Raw genomic sequence first — 23702 nt, 5'->3', positions numbered from 1 at the left:
AATAAATTGGAAAAAGATGGTCGATTGAGACAACGGGTATGAAAGTGTTTGTCTTAATTATGAATTGTTTCAGGAATTTAGGAGAAGCTTAAATATTCTGAAGATGGAAACATACTAAGGACAGTTTTCCCCATTCTCTCACACCAAGATTTGAAAAGATAAACAGAAAAACATATAGGTATATGTATTTTCACAAATAGGAGTATATTACTGGATAAAGAAGCAACAGGTACATTATCACCTGTGTATGTGCAACATCTCTTTTTGTCATTGAGTGAGTGTTCACAAAGTACAGTTAATCTTAATGTGAAAACTTAAAATTGCAAGAGTTTAATGACTAGGTAAAAGTTGAGTTTGATTAATTGAAATTGCCCTAAATAGTATATTTTCATGTATTTGTTTGTTCTACCTCAAACAAAGGCTTAAGTTTTGAAATGTAACCAGAATTGTACTACAGTTTATACAAGAGCTTTTGCTGAGAAGTCTGAATATTGGGGGTTTAGTTTTGTTTGCAATAGAATGAGTTTAGATGCACCAAGATAAATCTTATTTAAAGGAAGCCTCTTTGTGAATCACCACCTTTAACTTTTGCTTATATAAATCCAAGTTTTGTGCCTGATTTTATTTAGAACTGGGTTCCTATCTGTAGTATCTTACGCTCTTTACTGTTACATTTGACTAATGTACTAATATATTCTGTATGGTAAGAAATTAGTGTTTTGCGTTATTTTAAGTACTGGATAAATTGGACAAACATTGAAGATAAGAAAATTTCTGTTGCTACCTTTAGGACAGTTAATTGCTCTTGCCCTAGTCAAAGGGTTCCAAGTCTGATATCAGATTTACTTGATATATGCTTTACAGTGAAATGTTTTGTGTTTTGTTTTGTTTGAGGAAGATTAGCCCTGAGCTAACATCTGCTGCCAATCCTCCTCTTTTTGCTGAGGAAGACTGGCCCTGAGCTAACATCCATGCCCATCTTCCTCTACTTTATATGTGGGACACCTGCCACAGCATGGCTTGACAAGTGGTGCCGTGTCCACACCCAGGATCTGAACCAGTGAACCCCAGGCCACCAAAGCAGAACATGCGCACTTAACTGCTGCACCACCGGGCCAGCCCCTACAGTGAAATTTTTTAAATACTCACCTTATTTGATTAGGGTAGTTTAGTTTATAATTTCTACTCAACACCTTTGTCCTTTTTTTCTTCGGAGAAAACATTACCTTCAGAAATTTATCCTTCCTACTTTTCAACAAATATTACTGGAACAACTGGATATCCACATGCAAAAGTATTAACTCTAAGTAGATGAAAGACCTAAATGTAAGAAATAAAACTATAAAACTCTGAGAAGAAAATAGAGTAAATCTTTGAGACTTGGATTAGGTGATAGTTTCTTAGTTATAACACCAAAAGCACAAGCAATGAAAAATAAATTGGACTTCACCAAAATTAAAAATTTGTGCTTCAAAGGACACTATCAAGAAAGTGAAAAGACAACCCACAGGATGAGAAAATTTTTGCAAATCATAGATCTGATAAGGACTTGTATTTAGAATATACAAAGAATTCCTTTAAGTCAGTAATAAAGGACAAATAACCCAATTTTAAAAATAAGTAAAGAATATGAATATACATTCTTCAAAGAAGATATACAAATGGCCTATAAACATGAAAATATGCTCAACATCATTAGCCATCCGGGAAATGCAAATCAAAATCACAATGAGGTATCACTTCACACCCACTAGGATGGCTATAATAAAAAAGGTAGATAATAACAAGTGTCGGCAAGAACGTGGAGAAATTGAAGCCCTCATACCCTGTTGGTGGGGATGCAGATGCTTTGGGAAAAAACAGTGGCAGTTCTTCAAAAGATTAAACGTAGAGTTACCAAATGACCCAGCAGTTCCACTGACAGACATGTATGCCCAAGAGAAATGAAAACATGACCATGTAAAAACTTGTACACAAATTTCATAGCAGCATTCTAATAGCTAAAAAGTGAAAAAGCCTAAATGTCCAACTGATGAATGTATAAATAAATAATGTGCTGTATCCATACAATGGGTTGTATAGTAAGTGTTTTACTTTGTAACAAACAGCCAGGACTTTTTGGCAAGTGACTCTTATCACTCTGTGTTCCAACCAGAAATGTAAGAAAGTTCCAGTTGCTCTACTTCCTTCCAGGTCCTTGGTATTTGTTTTGAATTAGCCATTCTGATAGGTATGCAGTGATATTTCACTGTAGCTTTTATTTCCATTTTCTTAATGGCTATGATGCTGAGCATTTTCGTAGGCTTATTTGCCATCCACATAATCCTCTGTGGTGAAATGTCTATTCAAGTCTTTTGCCCACATTTTGGAAGATTGGTTGTTTTCAGATTGAGCGTTAGTTATATGTTCTGGATATAAGTGCATTATCAGATGTGTTTTGCAAATATTTTCTCCTAGGCTGTGGCTTTTCATTTTCTTGTGTTTTGAAGAGCAGACATTATTAATTTTAATAAGTCCAATTTATCAATTTTTCTCTTTTCGGGATCATACCTATTTTCCTATCTAAGAAATCTTTACCTAACCCAAGGCTACAGGGATTTTTCTTCTTATGTTTTCTTACAGGTAGTTTGTAGTTTTGGGTTTTGCATTTAGGTTATGACCCATTTTCACTTAATGTTCCTGTGTGGTATAAGTTGAGGTTGATATTTTTACATATGGATATCCCAGCACTGTTTGTTAAAAAGACTATTCTTTCTCCAGTGACACTTCACCTTTGAACCTTTGTAAAAAAAATTGACCACATATATCTGAGTCTATTTCTGAGCTCTCTATTCTGTTCCATTGATCCATGGGTCTTTCACCAGTACCACCTTATCTTCATCAGCTTTGTATGTCTTGAAGTCAAGTGGGAGTCCTCCAACTTTTTTCAAAAATGTTTGGCGATTCTAGTTGTACCTTTCCTTACAAATTGTATAATCGGCCTGTTGCCTTTGACAACTATTCCTGCTGGGATTTGACTGGAGTGATGTTGAACCTGTGGATCAATTCAGGGAGAAATGACATCTTAATATCGAATGTTCCAATCCATGAACGTGCTGTATCCCTTTTTTAAGGTCGTCTTTTTCTCTTTTATCAGTGTTTTCTATATTTCACATACAGATCTTGTAGATATTTTTATCACATTTCATGTTTTGTGGTGCTACCATCAATGGTCATTCTAAAATTTGTTTCTAAATATTCATTGCTACCATGCAGAAATACACTTTTGTATACTGACCTTGCTAAACTCTCTAGCAGCTTTTTAAGATCCTTTGAGTTCTATATACACAATCAAATCATTCTCAAATAGATGTTTTTGTCTTATTTATTCATTTCCAATCAGTGGCCTTTCCCTTTGCACCCTATGGTAGTGACCTCCAACACAATGTTGAGGAGTTCCTTGTTCCCAGTCTGTCTTAGGGGGAAAACATTCCGTCTTCACCACTTATGTTAGCTGTAGGCTTTTTGGTAAATACTTTTTATCAGGTTGAGTATCCCTTCTATTCCTAGTTTGCTGAAGAAATTTTTTTTTTAAATCGTAAATTTATTTTTCTGTACCTTTTTTTTGAAAAATAATTTTGAGATATAATTTACATACTGTAATCACACTTTTAAAGCATACAATTCAGTTTTTAGTATATTCAAAAGATTGTTTTCTGCAACTTTTGAAATGACCATATAATTTTTCTTCTTTTGTATTTTGATAGTGACTTATATTGATGTTTTTGAATGTTGCATCAAACTTTTATTCCTGGGATAAACCCAACCTGATCATGATGTATTCTTTTTATGAATTGCCAGATTTCATTTGCTAATAAATTACAGAGTTATAGTCAAGTCTGTGGCCTTATAATAAACGTTACCCTGTATGTACTTATTTTCTTATCACTTTTGAGTAAAAACTAAAAATGCCTTAAATGCTTTCATAAATCTATTTAAAAGCTAATTTTTAATTTAGAAAAGTCTTTATATCTTTCATTTTATAAAATCACTTGGATCATGATCAAGACATTTGGTTTTTAGATACTGACAAACCATGCATTAAAGAAACCCTAACAAGGAAAAATAAAGCCCTAAGTAATTTACATATTAGAAAATAACTCCAGCAGTAAAGGCTTTCTAGCTGATTTGCTTCCCTCTCCTTTGGGCTGCTGTTCCAGAATTCCTATAAGAACCCTTTAAGGGAAGAATCTGATCACAGGTAGGGCGGGAGGTCCTGGTTTGAAGCTGAATTTACATAACAAGTACTCATTTTCTTAGCTATCTGTGTTACAGAACAATAAAAATAGAAAACTTTTCTAAAGGTACTTTTATTCACATTTTACATAAGACTGAGAAAATGTCAGCTGTCCTTGTGAAAGAAGGGGGAAGTGAAAGCAGGCGTCTCTCCCCAGTTCCTGCTCCCCTGCTTTTATTACCTGTCATGTTAAGCTTGTTTCCCGGAGTCCGTCCAGAGATAAGGCCTGCAGGTTGCTGTTAGTTCTTGAGAGAAAAGGAAAGCAAGACAGGTGCTCCCCATAAGACCATCAAACATTACAAGACAGGAAAGAGGAGATGGGGTTTCTGCCCTTAAACAGTGGAAAAAAGAGAAGACATATTCCTGTTTCAAAGCAATGTGTTGTTGATAATTGAGCAAAATGCTAGATTAATTTTTAGTTGTGTGCTTTCAAAAGTAATGTCAAATTTACTCAAAATGAGATTTTAAAAGGTTTCTTGCATGTTAAATAGCTAAAAGTGGTGGTATTAAAGAAAAAATGCAAAACCTTGTTTTACAGAATAGTATAAATGTTTATTTTCTGTATGATTTACTTTGCTGTCCTGTTTTTACAATATAGAAAAGTGTATTCTTTGAATAGCTCTAGTAAATATAAATTTATTCTTTCTACTTTGGGATGTAAATAGAGCTAAAAAATTATATACCCATCCCTCCCCAAATAGTCTTTTAAAATTGTTGAATTAATGTGGATATTAATCTTGTTCAGCAATCTGATGCAAACACCTAAATACAAAAAGTTGTTTAGTAAGGACTACACAGGAAGGAAGAGGCTTAATACTTCAGATAGCTTCTTGAAAATCAGAAAAACTAGTAGCATTTGATTGCACCTTCAAATTTTTACAAGCAAAACATTCTCAAGCAATGCCATCATACATAATCTACAATTGTAATCCAAATTTCACAAACATTTTCTGCACACTGTATATAAATACACATCACAAAGGTGCAATTAGAATTAAACACAAAGTATGTACAAAATGAACAAAGTTTAGGTTTAGACCAAAAAGGTACTGTAATCCTTTGAAAAATAACTTGATTAGATATTATTTTATCCTCTTACACTAATTTACATTTATACAAATTTTAATTAAACATACTAGATTGAGGTGCTAAAGAATGTTTGCACTATCTACATTTAAAGTTACTGCACTATAATTTTATAAATCCAAATTTCAAAAGGAAGATACTTTAATGAATAACGGAATCTTCTTTTGGATTACTGAATTTCTATTGCCTATATCTTACGTGTTCATATGAACATATATACACACTTAATACATACAACTATCGATTCCTTGTAGGAAATGTAATAATCATATACTAATAATTACTGAGGATTAAGGTACCTAACAAAATGCCTGAATTCCAACATGGTTTTTTCTTGTCATAAAATCCAGAGTCCTATTATAACAGGCTCTTAAATTCATAAAGCTTTTGAATTTTGAATTACTGAAAATGATTTAGGTTATTTTAATAATTATATGAAAACATAGCTTCAGCTTACCAAATCACTGGCTAAAAATAATGCCATATTAAGCTTCTCTTATAAAAAGAAATCTCACTACAATTTTGAAAGCTTTGTTAGGAGGCCCATTTCAGTAAATCAAGTAATAGTCATATACTGGTTTGAAACCTCTTAGTTCAAAAGCATATAAAGAGAACTGTTTGTACAGATGAAAAGTCCTTCCCTAAATTCATCTCTTAGAGCTTCAATATTCTTTATTTCTCTACCCAAGCCAAATTTTATACCTGATAATTATGTAAGGTTCTATATTATCACTACAGAATAATAATATGTTTACTTCTATTCATATGCACCTTTCGTTTTAATAGTACCCAGTAATCACTTTGACAATTTATTATCATTTCAAATACATACCACCTCCTTGAAAGAAAATGGAAACATCCCAGGGCATTTCTCAGTCACTCCTTACTATGGAAACACATTGCCCATCCTTTAAGAATTACCTACTGTCTCATAATACTTTGTTTTTTTAAAAAAACAAAACTTTTTTATTTTAAAAGTGTGCCTATGGATTACTTCCCCTTCTGACATTCCCAAAGTGACAATAGGATATTATACCAGAATCTGCCCTAAAAAGTTGATTTCTCTTAAAAGATAGTACTTTTCTAAACACAAAATGCTATTTGAATGTTTCATAAGAATTTGTTTATGTAGACATTCCGTCTGCTTATATTCTAGGTCTTGTACCAAAGAATGACTGGGTAATACCAATGCTGCTTTGGCTTTTTCCTACTGGAACAAAGTCATACAACGCCATACCTTATAAATATAGTAATTTATAAATGTTCTTTGTCACTAGAATCAGAAGGATAGAACATCTAATTCTTAAGAAACCCAAGCAAATTTAAAATCTATATAATACAATAAAGAAAAATTCAATTTAGAAGGGGCATAAGCAGATTTAACTAAGAATTAAAATGTACTAACTTCCTCATTTAAAATTTCTTCTTTTTCAATATTATAATTGCAGGTCTCACAGGACTGAATTAACAATACAATAATTGTTAAACTATCTTCCAGAAAATCAAGTGTCCTTGCACCTTCAATCTTCTGTACAGTTCCATTTATCAGTCTTTTGTGCAAGAGTTAGCAATTCATGGCACAAGGGTCACTTTTTGCTTTTCCTGCAGAGTTGATGACGCTCATCAGACATCGTCCGAATTCCTCAAGGATCATCCGTTCAGCCGCTGCCTTTGATTTCCCCTTCTTGTCTGCCTGCTCTGCCTGGGCAAGAAGGCAATTACACGTGGCTTCAGCTACTTCTTTAGTTACAAATGTAAATGGCAATCTGAAAGGATTTTTGAGAAAGAAAGAAAGAGAGATGATGATGGTGTTGAATTACAACAAAAGCGGACAACATTCTTTCACCTGGGAGTCCCTGCCCACACTGTCATGATTCACCAGCACGCGGAGTGCCACAGTGTGTGCCATGCGCACAAGCACACCCTAAAGAGCTTTAAAAAGATAGACCTGTTTTATTACTGAGCTTATTTTAAAAATATTGTTCAGAAAATGCAACATTTTATATAAAATATACGTCTTACTACCTAGACACAGTTATCTGGTTAACTAAAAGGTGTCATTCTACATGTTGACCGACTGTGTCTATAACAAAAGTCCTCCCAATTCATGAAGGTACAGCCCATGAGTGCAGTCTTTGCTTTACATTTATATTGCTATTTCTTCACTGCCTAGGACAGTGCCTGACACACACAGACACTCCGTGAATATTCAGTGAATGAATAACATGGGCATTGAGAGCACTATCTCCCGGATAACACTGAAAATAAAGCACTTTCCCACAGTCCCATATATTGTTTGTAAAAAACAAGCACACCAAAATTTTGCGTTATTCCATGGCAACAAACAAAACAATGGGGAAACCCAACACTGTTGTATACATGGAGTTTCATTCATTCATAAAGACCTGAACTACTGAATATTAAATTAGAGCACTCCATCCTGAGGCTTGGTATTGTAGCCAAGTTAAATCTTAAAGTCATCAAGAGACAAAATCAGGCAACCTAATCTAACCACTAACTCAATAACCTGTTAGTAAGCGGTCACTGATAGAAGGAAACTGCAAAATAAGATACATGAAGTCGGAAATTCAAGCCCACTATGACAAGAGAGGTTGACTGAGGATTCAGGCTGCTAGACAGTTGTATAGAAATCTTTCAAATACAAAAATGCACTTTAAATTAAAAAAATTATAATATTGTAATACTACAATAATGTTAATATTGCAAGAATTATAACATTGTAATACTACAATAATGTTAATATTGCAATAGTATAATTAGTAATACTGTATTTGGAAACTATAGAAAAGTAAAAGAAAGGAAAAAAATTTAAATTTTTGCTCCTCAAAGAAAAGCTTATTAACATGCTTGTATAACATTATTTATAGTTTTTTTACAGTTTTGATTACAATGTATAATTTTGTATTCTTTTATACTTCATAATATCATGAACATTTTCCCAAGTTGAAAATTAATTGTAAATATTTTACTCTATCTTTGATCTCCATGTGGAGATTAGATTTAATAATCTAAAGGATTACTGAAAGCGGATGAGAAGGATTCCTTGTGACAGCCCTCATGAAGGTGTCTGCCCATTTCCACTTCATTCAGTCAAGAACCATTTACTGATTATACCCAGTTATAAGAGCTCCTTAGAACTAATACCTGAAATTTTTGTACAAAACAAGTATTTTTATAAGCATTGGATCTTATTTCAAACTTAGGCATTTTAAATAATATGCCATTTGCAAGGCTCATTCCGTTTAATAATTCCTCAGTTAATCTCTAACACAAGTCCAAGTCAGCAAGCTATGCTGCATCAGGCCCCCTAAAGGCTGGGAGATGCCTCACCCCTCACGGCTCCTGATCAATGAGGGTGATTTGAAGAATAAGGAAACTGAGGCTCAGAGATGAAGAGCTTGTCGAACTCACACACTACTGCAGAGCAGACAGTGTTTAAACTCAGGGCAGCCTGACTTTACAGCCCCAGCTTTCCTACGCCAGAGCTCTGCAGTCCAGCGAAGTAAGAAGCTACACCAATACAGTGTGCGTGGGTGCGCCAGAAGGATGGGAAAGGGTTCAAGGGCACGGAAAAGCAAGAGACGGTAAGAACGTGCAAAAAGAGGAATAATGACACTACCAGTAAAGGTATAAACAATTTGTTTTTCTTAGGGGTTGGTCAAATTACATAATTACCTCATCTTAGGAGGAAGAAATCCAATTAAGCACAGTGAACTAAAGCCTTATGTGCAATTTAGAATTGTGCAATATATCTGACAGTGGTTTTTCTGTTCCCTTTAAAATCCTTTACAAGTAACAAAAGATAGAAAGAAACTGCAAAAATCAGGTTTGCAACAACCACAAGTATGAACTCAATTTTGCCTAAAACAAGAAACTTAAAAGAAAATGAATATTGATGTCATACTATAAAAAGAGATTACAATATTGACTTACTTTCCTCCTCCGCTATTCAAAGTTGGTGTTGGTCTAGTGAGCAAGTCCGAAATCTGAGAGGACAACTTAGTCTTTGCTGCTGTCTGCTGCTGTACCCTTACTTCAGCTGCATCTGCCAAGTGCATCAATGTCTTTCTTTCTGGGCTTTCTTCAAAATTCTTACAGCCAATACATTTGCATATTGAGGAACACATTATTTTTGCCTAAAAGATTTACAAAAGAAAAGCTTCCAAATCAAAACTAAAAAACATGACAGTACGTAGACTCCATGATCAAATTAACAGAATCAACTAGTCAATTGACATAAGGTAAAATGGAAACATCTGCCGACAAACTCTGAACAGGCTCACCACACACGAGTGGGGCAGGTAGTCTGCAGTCTGAGAGGAGCTATGCAGTGTGTGGACTTGAGCCCGACCACGTCAACTTCCCCTACTACAGATGCTCCTCCTGATATAACAACATGTTTTTATAAAGAATATAAATGATACATTACAATATTAAAAAATAAGGGTCATCCAGAATCCAACCACCTCAACCAAATCACCATTAACATGTTGGTGACTTCTCACTTACGCAAATGCACACACATTAAAAGGATTTCATAGATGCTATTTTTATTATGGGTACCTCCCTCCCTGAGTGCCCTCTCCAGATTCCCAAACCCTTTGATAGTCTACATTAAACCAGTGTGTCCTTTCATGTAAAAATATGTAAAATATATGTATATTTATGAAAAACAGACTTTATATACACACACATATATTAACTCACAAATATAGAAGTTTTTCCTTTTTTAGTTTGTTTTACAAAATCATACCCACTTTCTGCATCTTCCTTTTCACGCATGACACCTCACGGAATCCCTCCCTCCAAGTCATCTGGCAGAGGCTGAATTCATTCTATTTAATGGCTGAGTATTAATCCCTGGTATTTGGGCATTCACTCCCCTATTGATAGGCATTTATTTTGTTTCCAGTTCTTGATACCACAAACAATGCACAAAAAATTTTTGTATCTATTATGCTTTTATTTCTATGAGCTAGATTTCTAGAACTGGGTTCACTGGCCAAAGGGGCCATGCATTTTAATTTTGCTAGTTGTGGCCAGACTGTTTTCTCAAAAGGCTGTAACACCTCACATCTCATCAGCAATGTATAAAGGAAGCCTTTTCCACATTCCCTCCAACAATGTTTATCACAGCTCTTTCAATATTGATCAATCTGATTGGAGGAAAGAGATGAAGTGAGATCTCACTGTACTTTACATTTCCCAGACTCCTAGTAAGTTTATCTTTTGTTGGCTGCATTTTCTTCAGTGAAGCACCATGTCAATTTAAATAAACAAACTTACTGTCCTTTCTCTCTACAGCACATAGTGAGATAAACGGATCATATTATGAACACATTTACCCTGCTCCTTTCTTATAATACACTACATTTACCAAGGGAAAGAAATGGATGTACATTTTGCATTTATTGGGTTACTATGAACCAGTCTGGGAATCTAACTAAAGCAACACTTAAGTATCTAATGATGCAGAGATAAAATCCCCGACCTCAAGGGGGAAAAGACATACCAGTAATGGTAATTTGGATTAAGTTTTAAGAACCATAAGCAAGGGACTAATAATGTCTAATTCAGGAGGGATAAATTAGAATGACAAGGCATCTATTTAGCTTTGCTAAGTTAACTTCCCTTGTGGCCCGGAAAAAAAAAGGTCACAAGAAAAGGCACAACCATTTAAATAAAGTGGACAGTCACTCATCCAATCAACAACCGTGAAAGGCATGTGAAAGGAACATGAATGTGCTATCCAGGTGTAGACGAACCAAAAAAAGCCAATCCAATTCAGTGGACCAACAATTCAACACCAACTGTCAAGACAATATCACAGCGGCCGGCCCTGTGGCTGAGTGCTTAAGTTCGCGCGCTCCGTGTTGGCAGCCCAGGGTTTCGCCAGTTTGGATCCTGGGCGCCGACATGGCACCAATCATCAGTCCATGCTGAGGCGGCATCCCACGTGCCACAACTAGAAGGACCCCGAACTAAAAATACATAACTATGTACCAGGGGGCTTTGGGAGAAAAAGGAAAAATAAAATCTTTAAGAAAACAAAATTAAAAAATGACAACATCACAGCTAATTCATAGTGAGCCAAATGGCCACTGCTAGTCATAGTTTAGTCTAGTCCATGTTTTTCCATTTCTTGGTCTTTTAGAATGATGAATTAGTTATTAGACATTGTGTATGTCCTGAATGTCAAGGATTTTATTATAATAGATAGGGCAGCTTTCTCTCTTATAACATATTCTAACCAGTCCACTGCCTTTCTACTTCTACTAATTCACACATTTGTTAACCAGTCCAATTAAATCGTTAGTTCACTTATGTTTGAATTTCATATGCTTAGGATGTACTGACTGTTCAATGCCATATTCATGAAAAGGTTTCTTTGCCCTTCTGACCCCATGTTACATCAATTTCCATCAATTGTGAACTTGATTTATAGCTTACATTTTTACAACATTTATAACAATTTTTGTATGATATGCTTTATGGACAGAAGTCACCTATTTCATCAGGTGTTCAAACAAGAGCCCAACTTTTCCAACACCGGATGAAAAACTGTCTTGTTATTTAAGAGACTTTCAAAAATAATCTTGATCATATGCAATTTTCAATATTGACTTCAGGAATATCAAGATGTTACTTCTTGAGAGGAGTATTTGACCTTTCGAATACGTAAACTAAGAATTCATTACACAGACAATACAGTACGCAAAGTCTTTACCATGACACATGTGTATGGAGGGGGCCCTGAAACGCAGGCACGTGCTCCTGGGGCAGAGCAAACCTCCCCAGGGAGAGAGCAGTCCTTGGTGGTATTACCTCACCAAGTGCAAGGCTCGGCCTTCTGCCAAAACTAAAAATAAGGTCCCCCTCTGATTATGAAATTTGAAAGAATGAAAATATAACAGATGAGAAGAGCGAACTATAGCAATAACTCAACCCAAAGACTGTAAAGAGCTTCAGGCACACCAAGAAACCAATTACAGTAATCTAGGGTTAATCTCGGGCAGGACTAGGTTGTTATATTTAAGCTTTGGAAATAAAAATAATAAACTAAGAGTACTTTGTTTGAAGGAAGGAGGGGATGATTTCCATGGCATCTGTCAAAGCAGAGTTTCAACTACATTCTCCAGAAAAGATGTCTGATCCATAAATAAAAACAGCCAGTTGAGTGGGATGGTGAAATGGTAAAAATGGATGCAACCACCTCACAACGACCAGTAACCTCATCCAGCAATATTCCATATTTCTCCTTTCCTATTTTTATGCTCACAAAGCAAACTTAATGTAATTTAGTTTCCCACAGAGAAGTGTTCTTCAAGAGGGCACTACTGACATTTTGAGCAAGATAAATCTTTACTTTCAGGACTGCAGCCTGGAATGCAGGCATTTTGTATCCATACATATATTTCCAAAAAGCCCGTGAGGGAGACAGGGCGTGGTACTGCCCCTCAGTTGAAAACCATGGCTGCAGAGTTTCTAATCCACTTTAATGTTATTACTTTTATTGAAAACCAATAAACTGGTACTCTGATTTGCATACTTCCAGGAATAATGACCAAGAAGTTAGGGACTGGTAATCAGCTAATGAGACCCCAAGCTGTAATAACAAAACCAAGGCCCTGTTCCTCTGAAGCCCTGTGTGGGGGGCCAAATGGTCTTTCTCAAATGAAGGCCCTCGGGCTGACTGTCCATATTTTCAAAGTGCAAGCGCAAAGCAGTTTCCCAATTTTCAGGTAAATTTTTACAGTAAGCCCTTTCTAAGTTATTTTCAAAAGATGATTAGATTATTCTCCCCAGCCAGCATCTCACCTCATAGCATTCACAATAGTTTTTAAGACATCCTGATCGTTTGCAATTACATCCTTTGCTGTGACGTCGATCTGATTCTCCCTCCTTTCCTTTCCCTATTTTAGGCTTAAAAGCTTCTGGATTTCTGTCGAGGCATGCCTATCAAAACAGATCAAACATCAACTGAAGTTACGTCACAGGAGATTTTCTTTGTAAAACAATTGAGACATCCAAAAAACAGGTGAAATTGGAAATTTTTGTCAGTTAAATGAAATAAAAAATAATCACCTTTATTGCTTTTTGCCTTTCATTTTCATGTTCCAAATTATTATAACAATTAGTACAATTGCAGTTGTTGCAAAATTCACCATTTGCAAAGCAATCACAATATCTGGAAAATAAAAATCAGTGTAAATCATATAAATAGGTCATTGTTAAAACAAACAAAATTAGAATTTATCTGGTTTAATAGCATTATATACGCAGCAAAGCATTTCAGAAATGGACTCAGAGCCACCTAGCCACAATATTGATTGTCAACCACATAAGGCTCAAAATTAAAGTCACCAGCTCCTAGAATTCTGGTTGAGAAGCTTAGTTCTAGTAGTAACAACTGTCAACACAAGAGCTTTGTGATTTTACGTGCCCCCAAAATAAGTTTTCTCAAAACCATGAAAAAGGAAAAACAGGCTATTGGATTAGTGAAACCTACTCACCTGAACTACTGTCATGCTTCTTCGGATTCTAAACCCCCGTAAGACCAACGCTTTTCATTTAACTGTTTCATATAAAATCTCTCAGTTTGGTACTAATAAGTAAATTAATCATCCAACAATTTTTAAAACTACTCAGAGTATCACTTCATTTAGGAGACCAAATATAAAGGTCATAAGTAAGATGAAATTTATTATTATTAATGACAGAGACTATGTTTGTCTCATGCTGCTGTGCCCCTAACTCCAACTCCAGCACCTCATGTATGGTAAAAACTCTAAAATTATTTCTTTCTTTTTGAATGAAAGAGTATTTTTAAATTATCATATGTGCTTGAACATTCACTTAAATGTTTATTTAAATTACTTAGACTTATGAAATTGGTCTGTTAAGAATTTTTAGTTAACGCCACTTCTTTTTAAAAGCATTTTCAGTTATATAAATGAGGAAACAAGAACGAAAAGACTTACAATTTCAAGCACAGCGATTTTGTACAATTACAGGGCTTTCTGGGCCGGCTGGCAGACTCTGATGGGATTATGCTATACAGACACACAAAAAAGACACACATTTTAATCAATTAATGATAATTATTTAAAGTTAGAAAAGTCTCCAATCTGTCAATTCTTCCTAAAATAAAGCTTTAAAAATGTATCCATCTCTAATAAAAGTTTGCCATGTTGGTCCACTGACATTAAGTTCAAAACAAAGTTATAATGTGAAAAGATATGTAGAGAGCCAAGGTATGGATTAAAAAAAAAGAGGAAGTCATCAATAGCTTCTAAAGAACACTCCACAAAAAATACTCTTACTCCTGAAAGAACTAAACTTTCAATCTCCTCAAAACTTGGGATTCAATTATAAAAGATAAGTAGAAAAGGGCTGTGTGGGGTTGGAATCTGGGAGGGAGAGAGGTGGACTGGGTCCATGTAATTAACTAAACATGGCTTCTAAACCAATACAGGAAGGGCAGCAATTAACAGATTAAAAAACAGACAAATGGCTAGAGGCATCACAATCCCTGACTTCAAAACATACTACAAAGCTACAGTAATCAAAACAGGATGGTACTAGTACAAAAACAGGTGCACAGATCAATGGAACAGAATTGAAAGCCCAGAAATAAAACCACACATCTATGGACAGCTAATCTTCGACAAAGGAGCTGAGGGCCTACAATGGAGAAAACAAAGTCTCTTCAACAAATGGTGCTGGGAAAACTGGACAGCCACATGCAAAAGATTGAAAATTGACCATTCTTTTTCACCATTCACTAAAATAAACTCAAAATGGATCAAAGACCTAAAGATTAGGCCTGAAACAATAAGTCTTCCAGGAGAGAATATAGGCAGTACACTCTTTGACATCAGCTTCAAAAGAATCTTTTCGGACACCATAACCCCTCAGACGAGGGAAACAATAGAAAGAATAAACAAATGGGACTTCATCAGACTAAAGGGAAAATAGGATTGAAACAAAAAAAACAGCCCACTAATTGGGAAAAAATACTTACAAGTTACTTATCCAACAAAGGGTTAATCTCCATAATATATAAAGAACTCACACAGCTCAACAACAAAAAATCAAACAACCCAATCACAAAATGGGCAGGGGACATGAACAGACATTTCTCCAAAGAAGATATACGGATGGCCAATAGACACATGAAAAGATGCTCATCAACACTAATCATCAGGGAAATGCAAATCAAAACTACACTAAGATATCACCTTACACCTGTTAGAATGGCAAAAATATCCAAAACCAAGAGCGACAAATGTTGGAGAGGCTGTGGAGAAAAAGGAACCCTCATACACTGTTGGTGGGAATGCAAACTGGTGCAGCCACTATGGAAAACAGTATGGAGATTTCTCAAAAAGTTAAAAATAGAAATACCTTATGACCCAGCCATCCCACTACTGGCTATCTATCCTAAGAACCAGAAATCAGCAATTCCAAAAGTCCCATGCACCCCTATGTTCATCGCAGCATTATTAACAATAGCCAAGATGTGGAACCAACCTAACTGCCCAGCAACTGATGATTGGATAAAGAAGATATGGTATATATACACAACGGAATACTACTCAGCCATAAAAAAGGACAAAGTCGTCCCATTCACAACAACATGGATAGACCTTGAGGGTATTATGTTGAGTGAAATAAGCCAGACAGAGAAAGATGAACTCGGTGTGACTCCACTCATAGGTGGTAGTTAACATATAGACAAAGAGAACTGATCGGTGGTTACCAGGGGAAAGGGGGGTGGGGGGAGGGCACTAGGGGTGAAGTGGTGTACCTACAACATGACTAATAATATGGTACAACTGTAATTTCACAAGGTTGTTAACTATCATAATCTTAATTAAAAAAAAAAACAGACAAATGAAAAAAGCAAGGACCTAACATAACAATTTAAAAACCAGTTAATATCATTTTAAAACTACATTCAGGATGAGAGAGAAAAGAGACAGAGAATAATATAACATGGCAAAATTGGTGAATCCAAGTAAAAGATATTTGGGGGTTTCTTGGCTATTCTTGTAACTTTTAAACTTCTGTTTCAAGTATTTCAAAATAAAAAGTACTGAAGTGGCATGGTCACGTGGCTTTGAGAGAAAAAAATCAAATAAATGTATTTTGAAATATATATATTTTATACTGCATTTAATCTGATCCAACAACCTAACTTACATATTTTCAAAATACTCACCCGTTGAATGGAAGCCTTGCCTGAGTCTGGATACCAGGTGTTCCGGTAAAGTTAGAGTTGCTTGCTATAGACACATATGAAGACTGCTGAAGCTATATGTAAAAAAAGGTAACTTTAGATCATATTTATAAAAATGGACAATACTCTCAGATATAATGCTCAGTAAGAAACACAAATTCATTAACTAAAATAGCGAAAATAGAATGGACAATTTCATACAAACACACTACCTCATGGAGCTCATCTAAAGACCCAAACTAATACTAGAGGTGAAAACAATGTGAACATTTTAAAGGCCAAAGGTACAAATTTAAACATTTTTTTCACAGAGGAGTAAGTATATTAGAAGTAGGAAATTCTAGATGAATGCCCTGAAAGTACTGCAGTAACTTGTATCGGCTAGAAAAATGCAATGTGTCTACTTGTAAACAAAACAGGTACTATATTGATCATTCATCACAAGTTACACAGAGAACGAGAAGTTATATGCACGATAATTAAGTTTCTATTTTACACTGATTTCTAAACATGAGATAATGATAAAAATACTGAACATTAATCTTTTAATCAGTAGGTACATAACATATTCCAAAGTACATTTCATTAAAGTACACAGATAAGTTTCTGTTTCTCTCTTATGATCTGAGTACAGTCATGCGTCCCTTAATGATAGGGACACCTTCTGAGAAGGTGTCATCAAGCAATTTTGTCACTGAGCAAACATCATAAAGTGTACGTACACAAACCTAGATGGGATAGCCTACTATTACCTAGGCTGTATGGTACTGATCTTATGGGGCCACCATCGTATATGTGGTCTATTGTTGACCTAAACGTTGTCACGTGGCGCGTGACTGTAGATCAATTCAACAGCTTACAACATGGTGTTAATTTGCTTGATTCTTACATGAAAAACAAAACTTCTACCTGCTTTCTAGAAGCAATGCTCCTAACCCAAGCCAGCCAACTGCATAACGTGTGGCTCTGATTCTAAAGATGACCAGATGAGAGTGTGCGCACAGATCATTAAAGAAACACCCCCTGGAAATGCATCTCGCAGTCTATTTTCCAAGAAAAAGTCAGTGGCATCATATTCATCTGTGGGGGAGAGCTTTATTATAGTCACAGTCCTTTCTAAATTCATTTGGACTCTGCTGATTTTAACGTCAACTTATTTTCTCTTCTAACTACATGATCTTGCCCTCTCACCAAACTGCTCTCAGCTCCAAATTGCCTAATCTGTGCATGTGACTTGTGCTGTATGTTTCTAAATGGTAAAGACACGTGAAAGTAAACTCAAAAGTTTTCGTTAACATTTGAAGATTTTTCGAAAGAGCCATTTTACTACTGACTTGGATGTTTCTGAGCAGTCTCAGGCTGTGATAGCACTAGACATCTCAGACCAATCTTTCTTTGTGAAATGCGATGGCTTCGTTTCCTCCTCCTACCTGAGTAACATACTGAGCTGGAAGCACTGCGTAACCGACATTCCCTGTGCCCGGAGCCGGTGCCAGCACAGTGCCTGGTGGCAGGTTTGTGAGGTTTGGCTGGATCTGCGGCAGTGGTGTGGCAGGCATGATGAGTCGCTGCTGTGGCTGGCTGGTAGTAACTATTTGTGAAGTTGGATTGATAGGTTTTGGAACAACCTAAAAAGAAACGAAGTCTATCAAGGATTATAAAAATAAATTTACAGCTTCTCAATTCAGTATAAATCTCTCGTACTTAAATCTTAACTTTCAATTTTAAAAGTAAACTGTTCGGGAGAGACTGAGAAAATAAGTCAGGTGACACTTACTTGTTTGACAGCCTGCGCCGAGACAAGGGGAACGGACGTCCGCAATGCAGTGGTATTAACCACCACTGGTTTTGCTTTTTTAAAAAGGGGGGAGAAAAGGACAATTTATTTACAGAAAATAGTATTTAAAACATTTAAGATATCTGGTTTTCTCAAGATAGTCTCATGAAAGAGCTTAAAGAATTCCATTTGTTTCCTATTTGGAGCGATCTTTAACTAGGATAGTTATCTTTCAAAATTCCTTAACACAACTACCAGGGAACTTAAAAATTAAATTTAAAAACTGCCCTTCCAAACCTTGAGTAATGATGCTGTTCCACACTATTTCTAATTGCTGTGTTTGTATTCAAACCAGAGAAAATACCATTCTTGTATAATTTATTATTCACAGAGTCCCCACTAAAAGGCAGCACAGCATGAAGGTTAAGAACACGGCTCTTAAACTGTAACAAGACCCTGGGGGCTGAGAGCCCAATTCTGCTCCTTTCTAACTACTTCAACTCTCTTTGCCTGTATCCTCACCTGCAACATGGAGACAGTATCTCCCTTATCGGGTATGAGGCTTAAATATGTTAATTCAAGAAAATGTATTAGAACAGTGCCCAAGAAATAGTAAGTGCTCAATGTTAGTTGCCATTATTGTTATGGGTGTTGTTACTATTACAACCATTATTACCATATACTAAATGGCATTGTGGACCATGTTCCAAGGAAACTCAAGACACCTGCTCAAAGAGATTACATTCAAGTAGAGCAAGATCAGACAAGTACACAAATAAAATTACACTGTTAAAAAAGAAAAAGTGCTGTAGGAGCCCAAAGGAGACAGAACATACATCTGATTGGCAGAGGATGGGAATACAGAAAGAAAGCGGGGAGGACACAGCGTCTGAGACAGGTCCTGATCAATGCCCCGGCTGCAGAGAGGGCACACAGAGTGCAGGAGGACATTCCATGCAGAGGCAGAAGCACAGACGTGGAGGCTTGATGCTGGGAAGCGGCAAAGCATTTCACAAAAGCCGGTGAACACACCAGTTTGGTTGGAACCCAGGGTTAGTGTAGGCAAGGACAGGCAGAAAGGCAGATTGTGGCCTTTTTGTTGAAGTCCTTCAGTGTTAGGATAGAAATCTGTATTTTTAATCTATACTTTTAATTCAGTAGGCAATGAGACATTTCTGAGGATTCTGAAGTACAGAAATATAATTGGAATAGCACAAAAAGAAATTGTATTTGGCAGCAGTGTGTACAACAGAATGGAGTTGCAAGAAATAAGGAAAACTTAGAAGAGTGTAAAAAATGAGGGTCTAATCTGGGGTGACAGCACAGGGTATGGAAAGAAGAGAGAGACATGGTAGAGGTAAAAAGAACAAGAATTATCAACCAGCTGGATGGCAGGAATTATAAAGGAAGAAATAGTAAGTAACTGCGAAGCTTTCAAGTAACCAGGAAAACGACAACTACTAGAACTAAAAATTCAAGGACGAGCTGATTTGAAGGGAAGATGAAACCTGACATAGACAAATTGATGAGCAACGCTGACACGAGACCTACATGTTTGAACCAAAACCAATTTTTAATACTGCCTACTGCCATTTCCAGTCTAAAAAAGGAATTAAGAAGACAGAACGGACATCTCTTCAGGTCTCATTTATGCAAAAGGCCTAGAGCCTGGTACGAAAGAGAGCAATGAGAAAATGGGATCTAAACTGCCCTGAACAATACAGGAGAAGAACAGAAAGGCTGTTAATGTTACCAGATTTTTAATTTTTGGTGGGGATGGGAGGGCTGATGGCTGAAGAGAAACAGTTGAGAGTTGTGGAAGAACACAAGAGAGGGAAGGAACTCTGACCTCAAAGGGAGCAGCTCCCTGCAGCAAGGTGACAAACTAGGGAGGAGCGGGGGAGGCGGGAGACCTCCAGGAAGTGTATTAGTGGTGACGAATGCACCTCTCTGAATATACTAAAAACCACTCAACTGCATGTTTAAAAAGGGTGGTTTTTATGGTAGATATGAATTATACCTCAATAAGGTTGCTACACAAAAAGAGCACGACCATGAATTGTAGGAGCAGTGACATCTGATACCCAATTTGAAATTGTTTTCTGTTGTTTTGGTTCTCCTCAGTTACTTTAGTAAAGTTATAAGAACCACTGCAGACTGGCCCCAGCAATACTAAAGGAATTAAAAGCCTGAACTCTGGCTTGGGACATGGACAGTGGACTCCCCACACCACTTGCTCCTTGGAGAGATGCTGGTCATCGTTCCATGAGCACAGAGAACAGAGAGCTGAAGCAAGTGCAACCACCAGAGGGCTGTAAGAACTTCTGGGTCTGAAAGAACAGGGAGGGGCGTGTGGGCTGCCCTCAGTCACATCAAATGGGAGACTCGGACGACTATTTGGATGATAAAGAAAAAGTAACCGTCCCCACGCGTGTAACACACATACACACAGCTAGAAAATTCGGTACTTTAGGTTCACGTTAGTTTGGCATCTGAATGTTGGGTTTTAATGAAAACCCGAGGAATGAAGAAGATATAAAGTGAAGTGGTAAGAAAACAGAACGCTATAAATTACCTGGGGAAAGGGGTCATATTGAGGTTATATAACTAAGCCAACAGTCTGTATTTCTCCTCCTCCTTTGGAGCACGGTCTCACATTAACACTACTGCAGTTTTCATTGAAGCTGGCATAAGCTTTTATTTTTTAGTCTTTAACAGGAATTCCAAACAGTCTGTTTAGAAGAGCCTCCTTCCAAACCTCAGACACCATACCTGCAAGTGCCTGAGACCTTAATCTCTTAAACTGATCTCCTCCCTCACCAAGACGGTAGGAGATTATACTCTCAAGAGGTTAGCCAAGCACTCTTTGGGGTCTTTCTACTCTGCGGCCTGCCATCCGGCCAGCAATTAGCATGGTGGAGCCTTTGAATACCGGTTTTTGTACGGCTTTGGCGGGAAAATGTACAAGATGAGCCCAATTCCCAGACACATTAATATATTTGATGAACTACAGCAACTAGTGTATCTCTAAGTAAAAATTGTAAATTTCACCGGTTATTCCTGTGAAATAGTATGTATTATATATCTTACATATACCCAGATCTATTATGGGATAGGAGAGAAAGACAAAAGGAGAAAAACACGGGTGGATCTAAGGGAAATTGCATGAGTGGTATGTGTATGCAAGTGGGGGAAGGAAGATGTGTATGTAGAGAGAGAAGTGAAAGAGCCAGAGAGACAGAGGGGAGAGCAGAGAGGGAAAGCTAAAGATGGAAAGCAAAAAAGGAAGACACAGGGAAGCAGACGCAGCAGCGAGCAGTTTCTGAGAGGCCAAGAGAACAGAGAAAGGCAGACATAAAGGGGGAAAAGAAGGCACCAGTAAATACACTAGAATTATGAAATGTCCATTTGGCCCTTTTCTCCACTCTTCCTGGATCTTCCGCTCCCTTTTCTACTTATTCCAAAGACATTCTTGATAATGAGTAAATTAGTGTTAACGTCACACTGGAAATGGATACTCAGCATATTGTATATACATAAACACACACAAAATACAACCAACTGTGTCTAATGACTGCTTTACATCATAATATCTAAGTAAATTGGACTCATAGAACTTCTCTTACTACCCAAAGTATTGAGAGAATCTAATACGTGACTCCCTTAGTCAGCAATATGCAAGTTTCATTTTTTCTCACATTAAGAACACTATTAATAAAAGCTTTTCTTCCAAAATCAGTTTAAAGAGGGATTAGAAAACATAATTACTTGATGTCTAATTTTAATAGAATACACACTAAAATACAGTTTCCCTCATGTATCCTCCATTTTCTCTCAACAATAATTTTAAAAATAAGTACGTTTTTTTCTTCCACAGATTCCCCTAGGTGAACTAGCTATCAGCGATAGCACCAACTCTTGACCCCTTAATAAAAATGAAAGAGTCAACAAGTGGTCTTTATTTCTTCTGTTTCCATCCAGCGAACAATCAATCATTCACTTGCATCAACCGCTTTTTGACACGAATGGCATATGCAGCAGGCTTCCAAGGAAAAAATTAGACCCTAACCTATAAACTGTCCTGATCCTTTCACACTATTCAATTTTTCAACAAGTAGATAAATATGGAGAAAGGTTGTATGTGTGTCTGTGTATCAGGTGGTAGGAAGGTTAAACACACAGACAATGGAAGGACTACAAACAGGAACACCCTCTGGGAAAAGTACAACTGAGCAAATAACACAATTTTAATTGCTTTTTACTAGCAATTACAGATTCAAAATAAGTAAAGGAGGAAAGTGATATAAAGGTCTTACTTCTCATTTATACCTTGCCTCCTGATCATTTCCACTGACCCTATCAAGAGGCTTCGTAGATTAGAGAATAAAATAATTTAGTTCCATCTAAATCTATCCCACTGGCATAAATGCTAAGTTTTTAAACCAGCAATAAAATGGCTACTCACAAACTGATGAACAATTATAATTCTCTGGTATTATAGCACACCGTGTACCAATATCTAGCAGAATGAAATACCACAGTTATATACAACTATAAATCTATTTCACTGCCTTCTGTAACAGCTGCTAATTCAAACTCTTAGCTGAAATGCCATACTTAATCACGATTTCAGCAAGAAAAGGACTGATGTTCATTAATAATGTTCAAAGCATTAATTACTGTTTTTAAAAAATAGTTACTAACCTTGCTGAAGAGGCTGAGTGTTTGTACTGGGATTCTGACTAACTGGCTGGGTTGAGCTACTGGCTGTTGTGGCAGTAACAAGTCGGACATAATGAAACTTGCTTCCAGGCACTTGAATCTGCTGGACATTGGGAGCAGTGGCCAGAGGAATAATTGTCTTAAATTGTGATGTGCTCACGCCTCCGACAGTGATGGTCTGCACAGCTGATTTCACTGCCTATTAAACAATACAACATGGCTATCATTAATCTGGGATTGAACTTTGCTACTCCTTTAACTCATGACAATCGCACAAGTGAAAAAGTATGTTCCTGTATTTCATCAAAAGCTGTTGAAAGGAACAACCTGTTCAAAGAGAAATGAAAAGAACAGTAATGAATACAGGAGTGAAACCAAAATTAATGAGTTCTACCTTCCATCTCTAGTAATTAACTTCCTTGACAGTCCAGGTCAGATGACTTGCCATGAAGAAATTATTCCTTAAATCAAAGAACTTACACAGTTTTGGTAATATCAGGTAAAATTTATAAGAAAAGGATTATTTTAAAACTCCCAGAGTTAAATCTCATATTCAACACAGAGAAAAGAATATACAG

At 36.4% G+C, this 23702-nt stretch overlaps 1 protein-coding gene across 5 annotated transcripts in view; it reads right to left on the bottom strand.

Annotated features, from left to right (window-relative positions):
- Nucleotides 1-4009: 4009 nt before the first annotated feature.
- LIN54 (lin-54 DREAM MuvB core complex component) overlaps nucleotides 4010-23702 on the bottom strand; it is a 65346-nt gene continuing 45653 nt past the window's right edge. For 4 of the 5 annotated variants that reach the window (XM_046656862.1, XM_046656864.1, XM_046656863.1 and 1 more), the window contains exons 6-14: nucleotides 23107-23323; nucleotides 18403-18476; nucleotides 18056-18253; nucleotides 16608-16699; nucleotides 14365-14436; nucleotides 13469-13571; nucleotides 13202-13339; nucleotides 9317-9519; nucleotides 4010-7128 (exon numbers count right to left, since the gene is read on the bottom strand). In XM_046656862.1, coding sequence (XP_046512818.1) covers nucleotides 6927-7128; nucleotides 9317-9519; nucleotides 13202-13339; nucleotides 13469-13571; nucleotides 14365-14436; nucleotides 16608-16699; nucleotides 18056-18253; nucleotides 18403-18476; nucleotides 23107-23323 — 1299 coding nt within the window. In that variant the 3' untranslated portion in view covers nucleotides 4010-6926. The remainder of the gene's footprint in view (nucleotides 7129-9316; nucleotides 9520-13201; nucleotides 13340-13468; nucleotides 13572-14364; nucleotides 14437-16607; nucleotides 16700-18055; nucleotides 18254-18402; nucleotides 18477-23106; nucleotides 23324-23702) is intronic. The other variant, XM_046656865.1, reaches the window with a different exon arrangement.

This window comes from Equus quagga, chromosome 3 (genome assembly GCF_021613505.1).
Source record: "Equus quagga isolate Etosha38 chromosome 3, UCLA_HA_Equagga_1.0, whole genome shotgun sequence".
Lineage (NCBI taxonomy): Eukaryota > Metazoa > Chordata > Mammalia > Perissodactyla > Equidae > Equus > Equus quagga.
This window is presented reverse-complemented; position numbering and strand designations above follow the sequence as displayed.